The 23,206-nt window shown below is 41.1% G+C and overlaps 1 protein-coding gene across 7 annotated transcripts in view; it reads right to left on the bottom strand.

Moving 5' to 3' along the window:
• nectin1b (nectin cell adhesion molecule 1b) overlaps positions 1–23,206 on the bottom strand; it is a 164,342-nt gene that overhangs the window by 55,291 nt on the left and 85,845 nt on the right. The window contains exon 7 of one of the 7 annotated variants that reach the window (XM_088300022.1): positions 17,062–19,907. The exons of the other annotated variants lie outside the window; for them this stretch is intronic. Coding sequence (XP_088156148.1) covers positions 19,417–19,907 — 491 coding nt within the window. The 3' untranslated portion in view covers positions 17,062–19,416. Of the gene's footprint in view, positions 1–17,061; positions 19,908–23,206 lie in introns of those variants that run through there. 7 annotated transcript variants of the gene reach the window in all.

Here is a 23,206-nt window from a genome sequence, read left to right as displayed (position 1 = left end):
TTGGACCTCGGGAGAGAGGAGGTCGACTCAAGCAGGTATTCGAAAAACGAAAAGCAGGCTGTGTATTTACGCTGTGGCTGAGATTGGACGGTGGATTTTTTTTTTTTGGGGGGGGCGGTTGGGGACTTTACCTTTATTGAAAAAGAGTGGACATTGAAAACATCCTGGAGGACCAATAAAAAAAAATATAAAAAAAGAGTAGACTCTTCTATCACCAGAAAACAAGTTTCTAGAAAATGTAGATTTACGATCAACTCTTTTTTTTCCCGATTTTTGATGCCAGCAATGATGACGTTCAACACTTTCAGGATTTTTTTTTTTTTTTTTTGTCTTCAGCGTGGCTTGAAAGGGTATTTTTTTTTTTTTTTTAAAGGTAAAATAAGAGTAGCTAAACGCTTAAGAGTGTTTATCCGCAGAAGAAGCCGTCAACTCTCAAAGGCTTTGAAAAAATTATTATTTTTTTTGCCATAAAGGAAAAAAAAAAAACCAAACAACAACCTCGACCCAGGGTGAGCATTGATGCCCTCTGGCTCGGTTATTTATATTGAAAAATTGAAAAGGTACATTTCAATAAAGCCCTTTTGCGAGGAGGCCGTCTTATGGAGCACGGCGTCTTTGTCAGCGTCACAGTGGAATATCATTCTTTTCAATTCTGCTCAGAAGATGGTTGAATTGGAATCGAGTGTCCTCCTCCATTGCAGCCTTTACCAATCATTACTGAAACAGGTCACATGAGCAAAATCTCGTGGATTTAACAAGGCTGAGTCAACTAACATCGGGAGAAATGAATCGCGACAATCGAGTACTACCGAGTTCACAGCGACAAACAGAGAGAGAGAAAGACAGAGAGATTTGCATCTTCAAATTTAAAACTTAACTCATTAATTTTATTCATTTTTAATTTATTCTGAATTTTATTGATTTTACTGTTCAGTTTTGAGGGTCCTCCCATATGCCACAAATGCTGTATGCATATTAGCATTAGAAAGGGGGCGGGGTCAATTAAAACTAAATATGTCCTCCTCAATATTTATTTGTGAGGTCAGTCACAGATTTAAAAATAATAATAATAATAATAATAATAATAAATCTTTTAAATATTTGAAAAATACTGATCTGTGTACCAGGACTAAAATCTCCATTGATTTGAATAAAAGTTTTTTTGTTTTTTTTTTGGGCAGTAATAATTAAGGTAGAACTCTCCTATTTGGTGCATTGTAATTCCACCTTTGACCAGTAGATGGCAACACACTTATTTAGTTTGAACAAAGATGTACTGCATTTTATCACAGCCTCGTTTTTGTTGACAATGATTGAACATTTTCTTCTGCCATCCTGCTTTTTATGCTTACAGAAACTGACAGCTGTTGTAAGTTTACTTTATTGGTATTTATTATCACCTGGTACACTGTTACACCATTTATTATTTTATCATATTTTTTGTTATCTATTGCCATTGCTCGAAATTTTAAAAGCGTATTTAAAAAACTTTGAAAAAATATTACCCTAAATGCTCTATAAAAACAAGCTTGTAGAATTTTTAAGTAGGGTATTTTGGAATTGTACATGTCTCTTTTTGCAGGGTGCCCTGGAAAATAAACGCCCGAGATGGAAGGCTGTTTACTGTACAGTGTTTGAAAGTAGCTAAAGATTTCCTTACTAGCAGTCCAGCGAGGACTGCAGACCAAAGCAAACGAGCCAAGATAGGAGAGAACGCTCCCCACCAATTACCCCCCCCCCCCCACAGAGAAATCGCACCGAGTCAACAACCAACCGCACACTCTCCCTCCCACCACACTCATGTGACAAAGTAGAAGCAAAAAGACAGAGTTAATGTGCTGTTGTGGGGACTGAAAATGAGAAATATTCCCCTTGTAATCCATTTTTTAAATTGCAGCCAGTTGTTCAGCTCATGAATATAAAAGACATCTTTTCCCACTGCGTAATTACACGAGGGCTTGGCCAGCACGGCTAACAGTGCTTCTTTCACTTTGTGCCTCGTGAGAAACATTTGTATAATCAAATCCTCACGTTTTTCGTTTGTTGTGTGTGCGTAAAGCACTTTCAAGAGCGTCAGAACGGTCGCCACGGAGACAGGCAGGCCTGTCAACGATGATGATGATCCCCAAGATCCCCCTCGGAACAAACTCCTGCTCCCGACATCTGCTTTCATTTTTCTCGCTTTGTATGACAAAGAGCAAAAAGAAGAAATTCCAAACTGTGGTCACACCAGCCCCCTCCTCTGGCCTCGGAATCGTGAGCGCTTTGCCAGGCGGTCGGTCGGGCCCGGCGAGATTTATAGGAGGGGGGGGGGGGGGGTTGGGAGAATGGTGGAAACCCGATCCGGAGAGGCGCTGTTAAAGCTTCCCATAAAGAGCCGGGAGCGTGGCCAGCGCAGACTAAAAACAACAGACTCGTTTTGGGGGTGGTTTGGAATCAAATAAGAGTGAGAGAGAGAAAATGCACAACAAAGTTTTCATCTCAATAAAAGCTGAGCAGATGGAAATGGAGAGCGTCGCCTTTTGTTTGAATCACGCCAGTCAAAGAGAAACTCTTGAAGTGCGATTCGGTCGACTTTCACAGCTAAACTTCCCATTGAGAACAGGATGAGAACATGAAAAAAAAAAAATCAACATAAAAGCATGGTAAGGGAAAGGATAAAACAAAACTGACAAAACAAAGATTATTGAAAAAGAATCAAAAATAAAAGCGCAGATAGACTCGCAGTAGCCAGGCAGGCCAATGCTCGCAAGGGAAGCTAATATAGCATCTCATTAGCTTTTGTTTACAAAAATCGGAACAATACCGGCCAGTCTACTATGAAGCTAAAAGGAAAAACGAATCAAAACAGGAAGTAGAAACCTACCAAAACAAAACCAGTTTGCCGACCAAAATAAAAGTGATACCGACACAAACAATCAACAACTAAGGTTAAAACAAACGGCAAGTTCAACCTCCAAATATAAAACCAGTAACAAAATAAAAATAATACCAAATGTACTGCAGACATCACAGAATAACAAAGGCAAAGTTGGCAAAGTCTTTGAGAGTCTTACATTAGCTAGCAAGAAGCTCACTCGCAGTCGACATCTTCACTCATTTGAGTCTTATCAAGCTAACGGAAATGACAACAAAAACAGGATGTAGAAACGCACCAAAGTAAAAGCATTTGTTACGAGAGGTGAGGAGAAAGTAGCTCCTTCCTTTTTGTGTTCCAACTTTTTTTTTGTGGCCATCGCAAGTGGAAGGTAGCAACGTTGATCATGTGATCTGTAAAACGGGCTTAGATTTAAGGTTCCACCAGCGGGAGCGACCCAAGCGACCATCCGTCCTGGATAATTGCATCCTGAGAAGAGATTGCTTTCAGGGATCTCGTAATTGAGTGGCACGTGAACATAATCATTTCTTTCCCTTTCCGAGTCCCTCGAGGACGTCGGGGAGAAGTCGACACTTTATCTACGCACTCTTCGAAAGAGACGCGGAACCCTTAATCAAAGTAAAGCGCGGGCCAACGCCGATGAATGACGATGAATGGGAACGATCGGGAACGGACCGTCGTTTTTTTTTTTTGGAGTCTCTTGGATGACGTTTCAATTTCAGCCCGCTCGACGTCGACATTGTGGGAGGAGGTCGCACTAATTAGTTTATTGTCAGTCAAGCCGAAAGCAACTCATCTTAATTAACACGAGGAGCTATTCACATTCCAAGTATGTTGATTTTGAAAAATATGTGTGGGGGATGAAAAAAAAAACCTGAAGGTTGGATGAAGTGAATGCTTTTTAATTAAGCAGTGTAAGGCTTACTTGCCGTCTTTGCTTTTTGCTCCTTCTTGTCAAACATCACAGACTCTGACTCAGAAGCCCGACAGTGGTGCCAGAAGACTAAAATCAAAGGCCTTTCTTGACAAAAAGCTTGCCTGAGATGCCTATCGTCGTCAGACAAACCTAAAGTCCTACCAAGCTAGCCGCAAGCTAACAGTGTGACTTCTGGTTAAACACCACAAAAGGATTAACACAAAATTCACAAGACCAGTCTCAAAATATCCAAATTCAAATCATTTGTGGACAAAAAGTTGCTCTGAGTCCTATCCGGCTAGCAACTTGCTATTTATGTCTTCATTCAGTGCTCTTTCTTGTCAGGTGATAAAAACCAACGACAGCAGTCTGAAAATATTATTCAACATAATCAAGTTCTTCGTCTACAAAAAGTTGGTCTTAGGGTGCTATCATGCTAGCGCAATGCTAATTTGCGATACACGTCAAGCGTTTTCAAACACAACAGCTACTGACATTCAGAAACAAGCTAAGCTAAGAGGCTATCAGGCTAGGCAGAAGCTAACTTGTCTTTACTCGGTGGTCCGTCTTGTCAGATGTCACAAATTCAGACACAAATGCCTGACAGCAGTTCAAGAAGGCGAAAATTAAAGGCCTTTGTTTGCAAAAAGCTGGCTGGGAGTCTTATCAAGCTAGCAAAAACTTGAAGTCGACGTCTTCACTCATTTGGAGCGTTTTCTTGTCAGATGGCGCTAACAGACAAACGCGTTCACTGAAACATTTCAATTCGGAATCCAACGCTTTACTACCACCGATGAAAATATTTGGCTAGACTCAATTCCCTCCCAGACCACTGGTCAAGCTCATTTTAATCTCAGCTGTTTGTCTGGACCAGAGCGGACTTGTTAAATTTGATTTAATTGAAAATAATTTCACAGTTTTGCGGGAATCCGAGGACTTTGAGATTTCCCTGAAATGCAACGTGCATTATAACTTGAACGTATTATTAGCGTGTTTTCTGGACTATAAGCCGCTACGTTTTTCCTCGACTTTGAACCATGAGGCGAATAAAACAATGCGGCTTTTCTGTGGCTTTTTCTTTCACCAGTAGGGGGAGCTCTATTGGTCACAAAACACGCTAAATAAATCTAGATTTTTTTAAAAATTTATTTTAGTTTTTTTTCTCTTGGCTCTGTTTTGTTTATTAGCAAAGTTGTTGATACAAAATAAGCCTTTGTGAAAAGATATGCATACAAAAATGTCTTTTCAATATTAACATAAGAATCCTGTGGAGGGCAACTGGACCAAAAAAAAAAATTTTGCAATAATTGAAAGTGTACAACTTTGTGTCTGTGGGAAAGACGCCCGATTTGGAGATGAGGGCCATCCAAAGGTTGCCGAGTGTCGGGTCTGTCATGTCAAAAGGCAACACTGTACAGTGTCAAAAAAAGTGGTGAGAAAAAAATCTAAAATACAAAGAGATGCGTACTCTTTTACATTAAACGAAGAGCTGTGTCTAATATTTCGGTTCACTGACTTGACAATATCAGAAACAGATCTCCGTTTGATCCACCACTGCAACCGACAAGCAGACCGAGCACAACTGGATCCCTTCCAAGCTTTCGTCAGAACTTGCCGGGTAATAGATGATGCGAGCACAAAAAGGCAATTGCAAATTTGTTTTTCTTTTTCGAGTGTTTTCTTAGGAGCCGGGATCCGGAAAGCCCGTTTTGATTGGAATTATTACGAACGGCACCTTTAGTTTGCATCAGAGGGTCAGACGACGGTCACTCCGGCAAATTCCGGTGAAAGCTAGTTCTCCATTTCGCGTCATCTGATTATATTTTATTGCCTTTCCAGAAAAGAAGCCGTTCCTCATTTGCGAAAGAATCGGAAATGAAAGTAAATGAATAACACAGCTTCCATTTTGCGCCGCTCCTCCCGTCAGCAGTCATTAGACATCTGCAGGAAGCATGTCATCACCCGCTCGCTCCGGCAAAACGCAGCTGACACGACGGATCCACCGGAGGGGCGGTCACGTCGGGCCTACGAAGTGGGGGATGGGAAATGGCTTTGGAGGAAGAATGTCGAGTCAGCAGAAAAATGCTGAGCTGTTCTCCGGAGCCGTGGTGACACAGGTGGTCGCTATTAGCAAGCACGGGATACTGGCTAATGCTCACGTGCGCTAAATCAACACAAATTGAATCAGAGACTAAACTGGCAGGAAGATTGCGCAGCACAATCGTAGGTTGAAAAACGATATGAACGTTTTTTTTTTTTGTGCGTATGTACTGGATATATAATTTCAAGGAAGTCATGTTTCATTTTCCGGCAGCTAACTTAGCATTTGACAGGTAAGGGCGAACGTGGCAACCGAGCGATACAAAATTCCACAGAATCGGAAAGTCGAATCGTTCTAATTTCAAATTTATTGTCCTTCAATCGTATTACACCACTTTTATTGAATATATATATATAATATATATATATATTTTTTTTTGTTTAACTATATATAATATTTAGGTAAATAAAGATTTAAAAAATGTTCTTATGCTGTAAAAAATCTATTATGTTATATACTAATTAAATAAAATTTAATTCACAAATGTAAAATATTTAAACAAAACAGGTGCTAACACCAATTTTTTTATTTATTTATTAAATATGATTTAATTGGATTATATAACATAAACATTGAAATGAAATATATGCTGATAAAATTGCAAAACAATTTTACCGTAATTAGGCGAAAAATACATATTTTACTTAAAATAATATTTCGCAAACACGAAGGTGTGAATTGAAATAATAGCACTTTTTTATAAAAAAGAAAATTCTTGAATAGAAATAAAACACATAAAAAAAATAAAGTTTGTTACATGACTGCAAAGTCGTCTATTTTTAAAACTGAACACAAAATGGAAATAAAAACAAAAATCATCCAAATTATACTTTGACATCGTGTTAGTCTTCGAAAGGCAAGTATTATTTGTGGAAAAAAGCGGCACGTTTCCAACCGTGACAAATCGCCGCCGCCACGCGACTTTGCTGCCTCCAAACAAAGTCAGCGTCCGCACATGCTCCATTAAGTGCGCCTGCTGTTGAGAAACAAGCTTTGACACCCGCAGTCGACCACATTCTTTTATGCAGCGCCGCTCGCGCTCAAATATTATTTATTCCACTGAAAAAACAGCAACAAAGTTTACACTCGGCGTTCATTTCCCCTTCCATCCACAAACTTTGTTTGTCTTTCCGAGCCGACGGCTGAGCGCCGACGGACGCCGGGCCCGAGCAAATGAAGACGTACAAACTACTCCTTCCTCATTTACGCTTTCAACAAAACGAAAACAACAAGCTCATCGATCAGCATCAGCTGGCCGCTCGCCGCTCGGGTGTTTTTCTTGTCGGTTCCGCTCCGCCGGCACGCCTGGAACGGCCAAACGCTTCATTACAGTTGCCATCAAAACAGAGCACTTTGAAAGCTTGATGCGCTTTACGCTTCTTCTAAATAGTCCATCCATCCCTTTTTACACTGCACTTATCCTCATTAGGGTCGAAGGTGAGCTGGAGGCGAGAGGCGGGGCATAGCAGTCGCCAGCCAATCGCGGGCCACGTACAGCAGACTGACAATTTTCAAACTGGTGGACTCGCTTCTTTCGAGAAAAAAGTTTCAAGAAAAAAAGTCGGCTGGCAGCGGATTGTCATTTTATTGCATTGTTTAAAAATTTTTTTTTTTTTAGGTTTGCAGACAAGAAAATTCCGCATCATCGACAGCACGACGGGTGATTAATGTTTGTCGGGAGAAGATCGTTACATTTGGTAGCTCACGATCATCTCAACCCCCGTTTGGATGGCACCCCGCTAAGTTGATAGCTCCGCCCCCTCAGCCCCGCCCTCACTGGCCTTTGTCAACGAGTATATTGCTCAAGATTTCTGTGTAATTTTAGAATTATGTGATTTTTTTTTTTTTTTTAAGATTATGACTCGTTTACTGATTTGACTCGACTTGCTTGATTTTCTCCGCAATAATCGAGGACTTGCGTGAAACATGAAGGTTGCGACTCGACACTTCCTCACGGCGCGCACGCACGAAACGTACCCCCACCTCTTGCTTGTTCAGTTGGATGCTGAGTTGAAATGCTTTATTCACATGCGACTGATTGTTTTGGAAAGAAAAAAAAAAAAACAGCATGAGATTAAATTCTTCCTGCAGCTCAGATCTAATTTAATAAGAAGAATCACTCTGTGTTCCATTGTTGGTATTAAAAAAAGAACACACACACACACACACACACACTCACACTCTAAAATCCTGCGAGTTTTTCCCCATTCAGTTAAGATGAAATGAGCGCATCAGGAGACGTCGAGAGCACAAACGTCATTAGCGGTCTCGTCTTGACACAGAAAAGGACAAAGCTTGCGGCCTTTACGCCTTTTTGCCGGCGCGCTCGGGGGGCCTTCAGATGATAATGTACCCTGCGATACGTTCAATAGCATCGTCAATTGAATAGAGAAAAAAGGTTTCCCCGGTGAGCACAATGGCTCACCTGATTGATGGCCGCTCCCCAAAGGAGGCACCTTGAACAAAACAAGAGCCTCCACTTCAATTCCCTCGCCGCCGATGAGTTTCGGCGCGCGTCAGGACGGACAAGGAAAGGAGCGCGTGCTCATTGTGGCTTGAAACGAGATGACAGAATGAGGCTAAGCCGGCCAGACCCTTCTTGGCTTCGGCCAATCACATCATCGACGACAATTACTGCATTTCCACATTCCGCATTTATTTACTCAGCTGCGCAGGGGGAGGCGGCGGCGAGATTGTGCCGGGTGGTACGGTCCAACTGTGGAACAGAATTGGCAGACGCAAAACAAGTAAAACATTTCGGATAACTGTCCCTTGTCACAGAATAAAACTAAAAAAAAAAAAAAAAACGATAGAACGTCACCCAGGACACTCTGAAGAAGGCAAAAGACTCGCCGAAACATTTCAAGTAACAAAACAAGCTAAAGCGATATTATCTGCTATAAATTATTCAGTTAGAATATAAATAATAATAAGACAAAATTAACTTAATACATATATTATTACTATATTATGACCATGTTATTACTATGTTATTACTGTATCATTATTATTATCACTATATTAGTACTATATTTTGACCATATTATTACTATAATATTCTTATAATTAGTAAACTGTGAAAAAAACAATAACATAACTGCGACTCAGTGCCACATTTTAGCATGGTATTTCCCCCCCCCCTCCATTTAGTATGAAATCTCAAAGGACTTGATAAAGAAGAAATGCTGAAGCGTAACTTTGTTCTTGCAGGTACGTTCTTGTCTCGAGGCCGTCAGCCGGCACACACTTCCACCTCAAAGAAATCTTCCGACAATAACAACAACAAAGCTCGTGCATCAAATTTCGCTTTCGACACAAAAGCGCGCCAGTTTGCTACCTGCTCCCTCGCCTCAAGTTATCATTCTATGAGGAAAACATGCAACACTTCGAGAACAATGTTGTAGCTTTGTAAAAAAAAAAAAAAAAAAAAAAAGCGACATCCAATTGCCAGATATTTTTTTTTTCAGTCAAGTCAGGAGCGCTTTGATTGAGCACAGAGGGAGGCTAAAATGCTAAGCTAAGCCAAGTTATTCACCAGGTTATAAATAAAGATCAACGAGTCGCTCGGAAAAGTAATCAGCCAAGACGCTAAAGGTCGCTGTCAAACAAAATGACTGCCTTTGCTTCGCATCATCCTCAAGGAGTCATAAATAAACATTAAACACATTAAATTATGCTAATACGTCCCCAGTTTTGATTGCTGGATTAAAGCATGGAAGCGATTTAAAAAAAAACATAAAAACACATAATATGTCCGGTACTTGACAATGATTGCCGTACTCAGAAAGGAGCAAAAGCCATCTGTGTCGGCTGATTAAAAAAACACTGAGGAGGTTGGGCTACGTTAAAGGCTCCCATTTTTAGGCCGTGCAGTTTCGTAGCAACGCAAACGTGTTCATTATGGGCAATAGCGAGGAAATTGGGCCACATGAGAGGGTCAAAATGTCACAAACGGCTCTGCGGGCCACAAGAATAAACATGTTGCTCATTTCATCGGAAAAGTGATTACTTCTTTTCTTTATGAAGTCTGATTTGTTTCTATTTTCTTCGGGCTTTCCGAATCTCATCATGCGACAGTACGAAATACCGACATCAGCAACAAAAACTAGCTGGCAAAGAAAAAAAACTATTTAAAAAAATTACAATATATATATATATATATATATATTAGAATTAAAAAATTATAATATATGTATATATTTTTTCCATATAATAAATATATAAGTTTATATAATAAAGATAATTAGAATTTGATTATCTAACCTGATTAATATATTAGATATTCTTTAAAACATGATCATTGAAAATTGTAACAATCAAAATTCTTCCTATGTTTCAAATTCATTTTTAATGAAAAAACAAAAACAAATAATGAAACCATGAGTGGATATACAGTGTAATAATATTTTTTGTTTTAAATAATAAAAACGAGTTCAACTATCAAACAACAAGGACTAAAATGTAAACATTCAGCCGTGCATAAAATGACCTCAAAAAGGAGACAATCGTAAAAAAAAAGAAAAATGTTTATTGAATTCCTAATAAAAAAAAATGTTAATCGCATTAAAATGAGCGCGCGAAGCCCGCCGACCATCCGTCGCTATTCTCGCTTCCATCAACGCAAACATTCCCGTTTGTGTGGGTGACTCTTAATCACGCCGTAATCCCTTTTATTTATATTTTTTTCACAAATTAAATCGCAAATCAATATGTAATCAGAGCAGTGGCGGCGTGTAATTAAAATAACACCGCACACGCCCTGCGGACGCTTTGGGAAATCCCCGCAAAGGCGCACGCTGGAAACGCTCCACTCACGTGCGCTACGCACAGTAAATTAGTTTTACTTAAAATACTCCAAAAAGTCATAAATCAATCACGTTAACTGCGCGGCAATACATTTTATTCAAAGCACAAGTGACAATTTTAATAGCGTGTCATTATCTTATTTTCCCATGATGACACCTTGTTAGTGCGTTTTTTTCGCGAGACCTTTTTCACTTTACTGACGCGGCGCCTTTTCAGTTTCACACGGCCTCGCATTTTGCACTTTGCAATATTAATATCTATATTCATCACACACAATTGCACCCATTTTTGGGAAATGTGGTTATGTGCTCATTCACTGCCATTGACGGCTAAAGACGTCAAAGATAATTTTTTTTTTAACTTGGCTGGTAGTGAATGAGTTAATCAAATGCCCTCTTCTCGTTTAATTTGAGCAATTACGCAATTTGCGTTCTAAATATAGTGGACTCTCACATACTTGCCATTCGGCAATCTCGCAAGTTCCCTGTGGAGTTAAATAATGAGTGAAAAAAAAACAAAAACGCGTCGACGTGTTTTGTGCTAATATCCAAGATGAAGTTAGTTTTAAGTGAGTTCACGTCTGAAGGTGTTGCTTGTCACGGTTAAAAGTGAAACATGCGCGAGGCGTGACTGATCATCAGACAAATGTCACAGAGACACTTGGCAGCGAATTCAAATGCACGTGCAACTTGCTTAATTGCGTGACATCGCTCATGCGAGAACTGATTGGGCGCCTTCTCTTATAAAAGTCTCACCTGCTCTTACAATTTTGAGGCTGAAAGTCTGCTGTTTTTTTTGTTGTTGTTGTTTTTTACAGGAATTATCAGAGCGACGCTTCAGTAGGTGCTGCTGTTTTAGTCAGCAACAGAGCTCAAATGGCCTCAGCTGTTAACTTGAACGAATGACAGTCTACTGAAAATATATCGTCACGATACGGAATATGGTCGAGATATAAAAACACTTCATTTGATCAGAGAATGATCATGTTCCTCTGTAGGCGCTGCTGTTTTGGCCAGCAACTGAGTTTAAATGGGCTCGTATGTTTACTTTCAACGATGTCACAGTCCACTGGAAATGTTGTGGTAAGTAAGATCCCATCGTTCAATTGATCAGAGAGACCGTGTCGGGCCAAAACCTCATAAGTCACATTTTGATGTTTTTTTTTCAAAAATATATTATATTGGTCAGTCCACACTTGAGGGTGTTATATTTACGCAATAGTGGCCAATCTAAAGTGTTGAAAATGGCTTGCTGTCTTTCACCATGAAATGCTCTATTTTGGAGATACAAGGTTTTGGACTGACGACAGCAATAAATAAATATATATATATATATATATATATATATATATATACACGCACACACACGTGCAAACACAAACATTCTCAGCGAATTCACAGCCGTTTGTTCAGGTTTCATTTACGCGAGATAATTTGTCAAATCATGGCCAATCCATTCCAATTAAACATCCGCAAGAGGGGGCGGGGGGGCAGCCAGGCGACGCTGCCATCAATCGATATGCGCCACATGTGTTACACAAAAGAGAGCAAACAAAGCCAAGAGACATTCAGCCTAATGAGAGCGAAATTGGAAAAAGCTAATTGGAAGTGAGATTAGCGGCGGCAGAATTGAAACGTCATGAAGGACTAAAATTGGCCCGATGCTAACTTTTGAATCCAGGCGTGAAAGAGCAAAAAAACGTTGGCCGTTGAATAAAAAGCATTTGCTCCGCTCATCGATTGGCGAGCGCTTTGGATTTCTCAGCAGGTGGAATCATTTGTTGTGCGTCACTCGCCGTCCATGCTTATTGAGCAAATGTCGGCTCGCATTTCAGCGACTTGAATCAAAGACTTTTGGAATGATATTATTTTTCGCGGATAGTGGACTAAATGACGTGATTCTGCGGCAATCGTTCACGGATCACAAAACTGAGATCAATCTCATGTGATTAGAATTTAAAAAAAAAAAGAAAAGAATTTAAAGTGGTTTGTTTTCGGAACAACAACAAGAAGTAAAGCGCATTTTACTAAAAAGTTAAAAACAACTGCTTAAAACAATGAAAAAAAATTTTGGGGGGGGCAATTTGCACAATTATATTTATTTATTATTTAATCTTTAATTCATTTCATTGTTATTTTTAATGAAATGATTGATTATATTTGCACTGGAAAGGTGAGCGCTCCAATCTGGTTGCACACCGACTCTTGATTCCGATTCCGTCGCAACACTTCGACAATCGCTCGGTAATCGCTGAAGTACAGCCCAGGTTGCCGTGGCAACAAGTTGCTCTTCTAATAATTACGAGACAGTCTCATAATTTTGAAAGTTATTCCCAGTCAAACAATTACCGATTGTTATACTTTCATCCCACGGCTTCGAAGCACAAAAGTTGCCCGGGTAAAGTGAATAATGGCTAACGAGCGAGTAAAAGCCGTCTCGATAGAGTTGCTCGTGCGAGTACACTTGACAATGATTAGCTATTGTAGCCAACTTTGGCATCCAATCAATGTTTATTTCAGCGAGCCGACGCGGCCGATAAAAGCCGCGAGGGGGCTAATGGAAGAATTTCTAATCAATGCCATTCACGAGAGAAGTGTAAAGAAAACTCATTAGCTCTTGGCGCAGCGTTACGACGTCCCGCCTCAACTTTTCAAAAATCATTTTGTGCTTTTTCTCTACGCTGCATTTAAATTTCTCGCTATTCTTTTCCATATATTTATGTGGGAACTGACTTTTTTTTTTTAATAGATATATTTGTAAGATTCCAAATTTGAGTGCATGCTAAAAGCTAAGCTACGTCATCATCGTCCTCCGCCATCGACGGACCTTTTGGAGCAAATGGACGGCGGCAGCTGCAAAATCTTCAGACTCGTTTCACTCCACTTGGCTCGTCATTAAAGTGCCGATGGCGACAAGCAATTTCATCGTAGAATCAATACAAGCCTTGACACCCTCCTTTATTAATTGCATACATGCTTTAATAAGCACGTGCTGGGATTCCGAACATTGATTTTTTTTATTATTATTTTTTTTTTTTTTAAGAAGTGCCCATGCGCTGTGTTGTCATCGAGCAGTCTGGAGAATTTGTTGGAGCATGTTCTCACGGTCCAATTAAATAGCTTCTATGGAAAGAGATCAATCAATCCGAATGCATTCATATCTAAGAACATTTCCGCTGTCAAATGGAGTAAACATTTTTTGGACGGGGCGATGTCGTTTGAATGTACTAAAAATTCATATTGCTAAAATGTAGTCGAAATGCGAGAAACATTGTTTTTCCCATAATGCTGCGGGGTATTGACTTGTCATCTACGCTTAATAATATATAAAAATTTAATAATAAAAAAAATGGTAAAAAATATTTTTCTTATATAACATTTCGTTTTACTTTACGTTTTAAATGTCATACGTGTTTTGAAAATATCTTTCTAGACATACATTTTAAGTGATATTTGGACGCAAAAAAATAAAAAAAAAATACCATCTACATATTTGTAAAAAATGAACTGTGTGTACATTCGCTCATTTTCGTGCTGAAAAACATTCCTTATTTTATGATAAAAATAAAATTTAGATTATAAAATTGTTATCTTTACATTTAGAATATAAACAAACTTAATTAAAAAAAAATATTTTCTAATATTTTATATTTTGCAATTAATTTCCTTAAACATTTGTGTCGATTGAGACATTTGATATTAATATGCAAAAAAAAAACTAAATTTGTGTCAATCGCGACAATATGAACGTATGAATATATGTCAATCTTACATTGCGCTTAAAAAAAAAGTCTAACAAGCTTGCAAAAAGACGACAAACTAATCATTTGCACATTGCAACAAAGAAAGAAAAACTCAATGCAGCATTCTCACTATTCACTAAAAAAATTGGCAATGCGTGACCGAGGCTCCTGATTGGCTCAAACAGCCTGCGGGCACGTTGTCATGTGGTCACAGACACTCGGATACTGTGCGGGAATGTCAATTTTTAAATTTGGGGAATGTGCGGGAGATTATTATTTTTTTTTTCCACTGCGGACTCTGGCAAGTGCAAAATCAGTCCTAGTCGATTCACATCATGTTGTGCGACTGAGAGACGCGAGGTTGCATGCTGGGAAAGAGAGCTCGCATCAAGCCTGCCCTGCAGACACTTCATTGCAGTCAAGAATGTTGGATGGTCTCTCCGCATTACTTTGCGCAGGCTTCAATGTTTGGCCTCCCTCAACCACATCAAGATTGCAGGTGGACATTGGCCGACTTTGCATCACGTCCGCTTTACGGATTGGGAAGTGTCAAGTCGGCAAATAGCGTGACATCATAGCGTGGCGACACAAGCAAAAGGCGCCGTTAAATGGCGCGCCGTGAACGACAATGCAGGACATCTTTCTTCTTGACTTTTATGACGAGGGAGAAAAAAAAAAAACAAGCGTTTTGCTTTTTTGTCTTCTCGCCCATTTAGGAAGCGATTGTTCTTTTTCCACATGTCAATCGACACTTCGTCCACTTAGCGGTAGCCCACCACAACACATGGTACCCGACTGAAAGGTTTTCGAACGTCTGGTGTGCCAAGGCACAGATTTTTGCATTGGAAATTTCTAAAAGGAAGACAAATTATTGATGTTGCACTTTCCTAATAAGAATTTTGGCGTAGCTTACTCCACAAATGATCATAATCGCTTTTTGGCTGAGACACACACACACCAAGTTGACTATTGAACTCATTTAATGCTTAAAACAAATACAAGTTACTTCACTGGGTCATCACAATTTTGAACAAGTGAATTTTTTTTTTTCCATATTTGCAACACCCTCAGAAATATACATTCACGTGGCTGCAGACAAACGAGTTCTCTGTTTTTTTTTTTTCCCCACCGCCATCGATATCTTGGAACGCAACAATGGACATTAAAAGCAAACATGTCGACTGGCGCCCCCTAGTAGTGGTAAATTGAGAAACACGATCATTGAGGGGGGGGGGGGGGCTTGATGTGGCGTCTCAAGGGCTGCAGTCCCATTTAGTTTACACCCTAACACACACACGCCCACACACACACACACACACACAATGAACCTACACTTTCAATCTTATGTACACTATTTACAGCGCAATGAGTACAAAAAAGTAGGCTGGAATGAAGTTACAGTTATTATTACAAAATGGTAGAACAATGTATAAAAAAAATTAAAAAATAAATAAAATAAAACAAGCAAAAAAGACGTCAACCAGCGTCCATGGCTGGACGTTTATTTTGTGCTTGGACAGCATTTTAAGCGTTTGTAATCTCTCTGACGAGGTTGTTGTGCTTACGCGTTGGGTTAAGACTTATTTTTAAGCACTTTAATAAAAAAGAAAACAAAACATGTTTCATGACGTGATCTTCATGGCTATGATAGGCACTGAATGCACCGGGGGATAAAACATGGACATTTAAAAAACTATTTTTTTGTATTAGAACAAAGCAAAAACGTACGTCAAAGCAAAAAAAAAAAAAAAAGAACTTGGCGGGTATTTACTGTAAAAAAAAAAAAAAAAAAAAAAAGAATGACACCAAAGAGAAACGTCTCGACACTCTCTGCTTTGTTACATTTTAAAAAAGTTTGACATGCTCATCTGAAAAAAAAACATACTGTAAAACATTCACCACCTAGATACTTCCCCCCACCTCTCCTATTTATTTATTCTATTTATATATTTATATAGATGTCATATTAAAACGCGCTAGCTTTGCTTGAGTGCCCATCAACTTTTGACTGCAAATGAGAACAAAAACACGCACACACACACACGCACGCACAAACATGCACGCAGTGGAGGAAATAATGATTTGATCCCCTGCTGAATTTGAAAGTAAGAACGTTAAAAGTTTTCCATTTTTATGCATTATGGTCATGGTCAAAAAAATGCATTTAAAAACGCCATCAAAGTTGTGACAATGCCAATCGCGATCTCAACTGGTCATTTGGAGAAAGACAGCTGTTCAAGGGAAACAATCCCAAGACTAAAAGAGATGTCACGAATAATCTTGTACAGGGCTGGAATGGGCGACAGAACCATCAGCGAAAAGGTTTGGAGCGAGAATTCCAAAGTGGAAGGCACACGAGACATCTGGAGATCTTGCCTGATCTGATGGCGTGAGGCTGACCATGACAAAGTAAGAGAGCAGCCGCAAAGTACATTGAAAGATCTCGTTCACCATCGCAAGGCTCAGTCACCAAGAAAGGGAACAAAATTGGGTGTTCCACGTGCCTCGAGTTTGTCGGTGAACATCAGAATGACGAAGGAAAGCGCTGTGGTCGGGTGAAAGCAAAATTGCGCAATCTGGCAATAACTCGAGCCGCCGTGTGTGGAGGATCAAGTGCGACCCAAAGAACACCATTTGCGCACTCGGGCATAGAGGTGGAAACAATGTTTTGGGGTACATTCGTAATGAACGTGCCAAATCTTGGATGGAAAACCTCAAGAACCCTGACGATGACTTGGGAATATGTCTTGATATTGTCAGGGCTACAAACGTGTTCCAAAATACATTTTTAGGTCATGGAGATGCCTAGTCAATCTCCTCACGGAAAACTGAGGGGAATTGAGGTTTAAATCAGAGGTCCTCAATCCTGTTCTTCCAAGGCCGGTGTCCTGCCGGTTTTCAAACCTGATTCAAATGATCAGATTATCAGCGAAGGTCTGCAGAAGATAGATTACGATCCTGATCATTGACTTGGATCAAGTCTGTTGCAGCAGGGAGAGTTTGAAATGAAGAGATTGAAGCCCCCCGGTTTAGAGTTTCCAAGGGGAAAGTTCAAAATATTCTTGCTCCAAGTCTTCTTGCAACCATACATTTTCCTAGCGCTTGTCCTCGCGAGGGTCAAAGGTGAGCTGGAGGTTATCACGGTGGTGTACACCCTGGACTGGTTGCAAGTCAAGCGCAGATTCTGGCATCCTCCCACATTTCAAAAACATGAATGTTAGCTTTATCGAAGACGCTTAATTGTGTGAATGGTTGTGTGTTCTGGGAACCGGTACAGGCTGGGCCCCATGTCTCACCTACGGCCAGCTGGGACGGACTACAGGGTACAAAAATTGGATGGACAGATGGATTCTGCCAATTACCGATAAATGAGCAAATTAATTTGAGAGAGGAAAACTTACAATTTCAGCAGGGTATCGCGCCATCAATTGCCCCACTGTAACGTAAGGCATAATACACTTTCTGTATTTTTCCAAGCACTTATTAACAGTGATTTTTTTTTTATATTAAAAAGACGAACAAGCATTCATTCTCATTGAAAAAAACAAAGAAAACATGAAAGCAGCAGGCGACCTGCCGCCGTCATGTTGGAATTCCCTTTGATAGGTCGGTGGTTCTGCTGCCGTCCTCGTCCGATAAACAGACGCTTAGCGCGCGACCTCAATAGCAGTGAGCGCTCGAGTGTCGTTGATGACATTTCCAACCCCCTTGAGCGCTCTTGGAAATGTCAGGACACGTTGGACAAGGGGGTGGATTGACAGCGGGGGGCTCCGTTTCGTTTCCGGTAGACCCCCCCCCTTCCAAAAAACAAAACAATAGCGGCTGTTTTTTTTGTGATCGCGACATTACAATCCACGTAAGACATCAACGCTGTAAAAAAGCAAAAAAGAAGAAAAAAAAAAAGCCACGATGAATCCAGTGTCAGACTTCTTTCCACAAATGTGCCCGAAAAACCCCTCCACCAGCGAGTGGTCTACACGAAAAGACATTTACAACATGAAGATTCAAGAGATCCAAGACACGGATGAACCAATCAGCTCTCGCCACTCCCAAAAGGGTCAAAGTTTGTGTCCCTGTGGTGGCTCCAGACTCAAACGGTGTTAAATATTACAACTCTTCGACTAGTGACTGGCGTCCGGCGAGGGGGGTGAGGTTAGTGAGGACGGGATTGGGGTGCCAGTTTGACCAATGCGGATTGGTGACATACCGAAAACAATAAGCCACGGATGTATTCAGTGTCGGACTCCTTGCCCGGCGAATAAACCCTCCACCAGCGAGTGGTCTACACTTTAAGACATTTACAAGAGGATGATCCATTAAATGTGTGGAGCTTGTCAGTCATTCGGGTCTTGGTTCTCGGCAAAAGTTGAATGGCGGCAACTGGACTCTTCTTGGCGGTTAGAAACATTTCGCATATCAGCCAAAAGTCTTCTTCGGTTCTAGCATTTTAAGTCTGGAGTCACACAACAACTAGTGTGATGGTGAATCTTGGGGAGTCCAGATCTAAAACTTTAGAACTGACGAATCCTTTTGGATTGAAGGCGGAAGTCTTCACCAACCAAAAAGTGGGCAGTTGCCTCGATTCAATTTTTGTGGGGTTGGTTTGTGCCACCGCAGGACTCCCAAATTTCTCCACACATTTCCCTCTACGAAAAACCCTTCCACCGGCAAGTGGTCTACACGATAAGACATTTACAATATGATAATCCAAGAGATCAAAGACATTAAAGAACCAATCAGCTCTCGGGACCGGATCCAAGTTTGTGTCCCTCTGGGGCTCCAGACAAAAACATCATTAAATATAATTGATCTCACGGGTCCGGAAAGGGGAGTGGGGTTAGTGAGGAATAGACGGGGGTGGGAGGGGCTCCGAAGAGGTGCCGTTTGAACAGTGTGGGTTGGTGATGGAGGTGAAGGGGTTGGGGGTGCGCCACTGCAGGGCTGTTTGGCTTCCTGGGGGGGGGTGGCGCCCGCTACACGTACCACTCCTTCTTGGAGATGACCGAGCCGTCGGTTTGGGAGATCATGTCGTCGGCTATCTCAGGCTCGGGATCGTATTGGAAGGCCAGAGTCCGCTCATCGTAGTCGCGGCTCTCGCCCTCGTCCACCGTGAAGTAAGGCCTCTTCAGGTCCTCGGCTTCGCCGTCAAAGTCGCGCTCGCCCCCCGTCTGCGCCGGTTTCTTCTCGTCGTCCGAGTCGTCCGGGTACTGCAGATTCTTGGGCATAGGGGGGTGCACCGGGAGACCCCCGCCGCCACCTGCCTTGCTGTAGCCGTTGCCGAACACGTGCTTCTTGGTGCTGTAGTCGCCCTTGAAGGTGCGCTGGCGGCGGCGCAGGAACACGAAGAGCAGTATGGCGGCGGCCCCCAACAGGGCCACGCCCCCTACCGCCACCCCGATGGCCACGCCTGCACTGTGCTGCTCCGGCGGGATCTCATCACCCCCGGGTGGGTTGTTAGGGAATTCTGGGTAGGAAAAGACAGATGGAAGGGAGTGTGTCAGTGCTCTGGTGGGAGGAGGTGCGACTGTGCAGATGGAAGGACGGGAAAGACCAGGACGGGAAAGTAAAAGGGAAAGGGAGGACCCCCCCCCAAACCTTGCGGCGGACCCCCGGACTCCCCAACCCAGATGAGGCAGCATGCAAATTCAGACAAATAAAAGTACAGAGCCCGAGACATGACATATGAAAAACTTTGTGGCCACAATAAAGTAATTGTTTATTGTGGGGGTGATGTTCAAGACCACCCCCACAGTAGATGAAATCCGCCAAGTAAATATTTCTTAGATTAGTTCTATTTTGAAACTTCACGCATATAATGCCAAAATATATGCATGTGAGGTGCGTTTCTTATTTTCGCCCACTTGGGGGCGCCTCCTTATGTTCGGCACTATCTGGGACGCTGAATGTGCGTTGGCTGGCTGTTAATTGTCGAAACCGTTACTCTGTCCGCAAAGTTACGGTGTCAGTTGCGGCCATCGGCAGGCCGTCGAAGAATGTACTTGTTTACGCCAATTTGTTAACGTTTCTCGTTTCAGTTTGTTCTAATTAGCGATGGTCAGCTGTTTTAAATTAGCTAATGATGTTTACTTTACTTCAGTTGCGTAATTTAAGTAAGGTCAAACTTTGCAAAATAGCACTTCAGCTTCTTTTATAAAAATGAGTCCAAATTTGGGACACTTAAAAAAATAATCCCTGTGAAATACCCCAGATTGAGCGAATAATCTACAAAAAATGTTAACCGCGACTGTATCGATACTGTGGCCATGAGTTAATCTTCATCATGTGTGGGGCTCCATACAAAAGTGCACAGTGAGTTATGAAAAAAGGAAAAAAAAAAAATCATGCATGAACTTGGAATTGTTCGGAATTCCACGCGGTCTCATTGGACAAGCAACAAACATGGCGGCGATAAATCAAAGATCATCATCATCTTGGAGGCAATGAAAGCAAACACAGCCAGAGAGCAAAGAAAGCAGGCAGCCGTCAAACAAACGACGAGGAACTTCGGCAATTCCGCCAAAGCAAAAGGAAGAAAACGCGTTCCGCCGAGCACGCTAACATCGCAAACACAGAAATGTTCCCGCTGCTGTAAAGCTTTCGTTTCGTTTCGACAAGTCAAACGAGGGAACAAAAGAAGACAAACTGCACTCTCGAGTCACGGCCTGCAGAACGATGACATCAGCCGCTTCCTCGGGCGGGCGAATACCACACCCGACTAACAACCTCCAGTGAACATCCGCTTTACGTTACCGTTTATGCAGCGTGTCACTTTTGTAAAGAATGTCGCAATAAACACCTTTACCATTTGGTAACCACAGCAGCCCGACTAAGCGGGCCTGTATGAATGTTATCCCAATTGTTTGCTCACATCACACATCCTTCCTTTGTCCTAGTTTCCATTTCATATTCCACAGCCACCCGTCTAGGCAGGCTTCTGTGATTTTCCATTCCATGTCCATGTAGCAAGCGTTGTCAGATTTCTTTGGATCTAGTGTGTCACACAAGTGCCGAGGTTGCAACAAACCCCCTTCCTGATTCATTTTCTACAGCAGCCCATCTAGGCAGGTGTGAAGTAATAGTGCCTCGATGAAGACCATCAACATAACATTGTTCATATTTTCCAAATTATAATGATATAAATGTACAAATAGATGCATTTCCATTGCTAGTCGCGATGAGACACGAATCTTTCAGTAGGCAGCCCGTCTAGGCGAGTCTGAATGAATTACCCTCCGTAAGGTTTTGAAGACAAATGACACACATATCAGCAGCTCACTTCCTGAATCCGTGCAAGTTTCTGTTTCATTTCCCACATCAGCCCGTCTAGGCGGGTGCTGAATGAATTACCGCCATTTTCTCTCCTTAATGTCTCCGTGATTTATGACGCACCATAACTTTGTCCACTGATCAATCAATAACATTTTAACGATTGAAATCCGCGAAACATTTATCGGGCCGTAAATTGCAGCTTTTGTCACTTTTTTGTGTGATAATTTGAAAGCGATTAAACTTAAAAGTGTTGGCAAATAAAACAATTTTCTTCCAAATTCGCTCGCAGCCAGACGTTCCAAAACTTCTGCCCATCTCCCGACTCGATATTGTCACTAAAACATGCGCGGCGATAAATCTTCCACCTGATCGCGTCGGATGCAAACGCGTTATGATGAATGCACTTCTACAGAGGATGGCGCAAAAAAAAAAAAAAAAAAAAAAGCTGCAGTATTTCATGTTATTCATTGCCCGTATAAATCTATCACGCCCCTGGATTGAATTATCGCCTCTCACGGCGCATCTTGGCACCTATTAATCTCAATGGTAGGTTTTAGCGCTTCCAAGTCAAGGTTAAGGCGCTGCCGGAATATTTTCTCGGCGTGCCCGCGAATAGAGGCTGCCTTGTGTTGCTGGGAACAGAATCAGGGCTGTTTTATCAGTCGGATGGCAGGTGTTGCCGCTAGCGACGTGTTGCTGGAACGCCGGCTCCCTCCCGCGCGCTGTCAGAGACAATTCCACACCCGCTACGTCACTTCCAAAGCGCGTTATTAATAGTGTTTCAATAACGACAAATTAAGACAAGGCCACGATGGCGAGCTTTGTGGGCTTTGCAAAGCTATGCTGGCGCTAGTCGCGCAGGGATGGGCTCTTTTTTTTTTTTTTTTTTCAAATCCGGAATATTGGACTAAAGATGGGGAAGAACGACACTACAGAAAAACCACGACAAAAAATTGCGTAATATTCTTGGCTGTATTGTCGGTTCTCTTCTTGCGATTACTTGGTTACTTCATCGAGAGTCATTTGGTAAATTAAACTGGCCAAACCTTTTTTTTTTTAATCACAAATGTAAGTAATGTAAACTTTAATTTTTTGCACTCATTCTAAATCTGCCCTTGTTTTTTCGCTAGCACATCTGTTTTTATAATTTTTTTAAATTAATAAATAATAATAATAATAATAATATATTGTAACTTATTTAGTAAGATTTAATTAAAGGCTTGGTTCAGCAACAAGTAGATTTTATTTAAATGTCAGAGCTATAAATAGTTCAAAATGTCAAATTACATTTTTTTTTTCAAAAACCTGATGTGCTAGAAAAAAAAACAATCATAAAAACAATAAGGTGTTAAAATTTTTGAAAAATTAATATAGGACATTTTAATCCAAATTAAGGTTTTATTTTTATATCCATGCCTTGTAAGACTTTTTAAGAAGGGCGTAACATTCCATTTAATATTCAGATTCATGTTTGACAGTTTTACCTTTAAATAA

Source organism: Idiotropiscis lumnitzeri, chromosome 7, assembly GCF_059441095.1.
Source record: "Idiotropiscis lumnitzeri isolate Australia: NSW breed Sydney's pygmy pipehorse chromosome 7, RoL_Ilum_1.0, whole genome shotgun sequence".
NCBI lineage: Eukaryota > Metazoa > Chordata > Actinopteri > Syngnathiformes > Syngnathidae > Idiotropiscis > Idiotropiscis lumnitzeri.
Note: the sequence above shows the minus strand (reverse complement) of the source record. Positions and strands in the feature narration are given on the sequence as shown.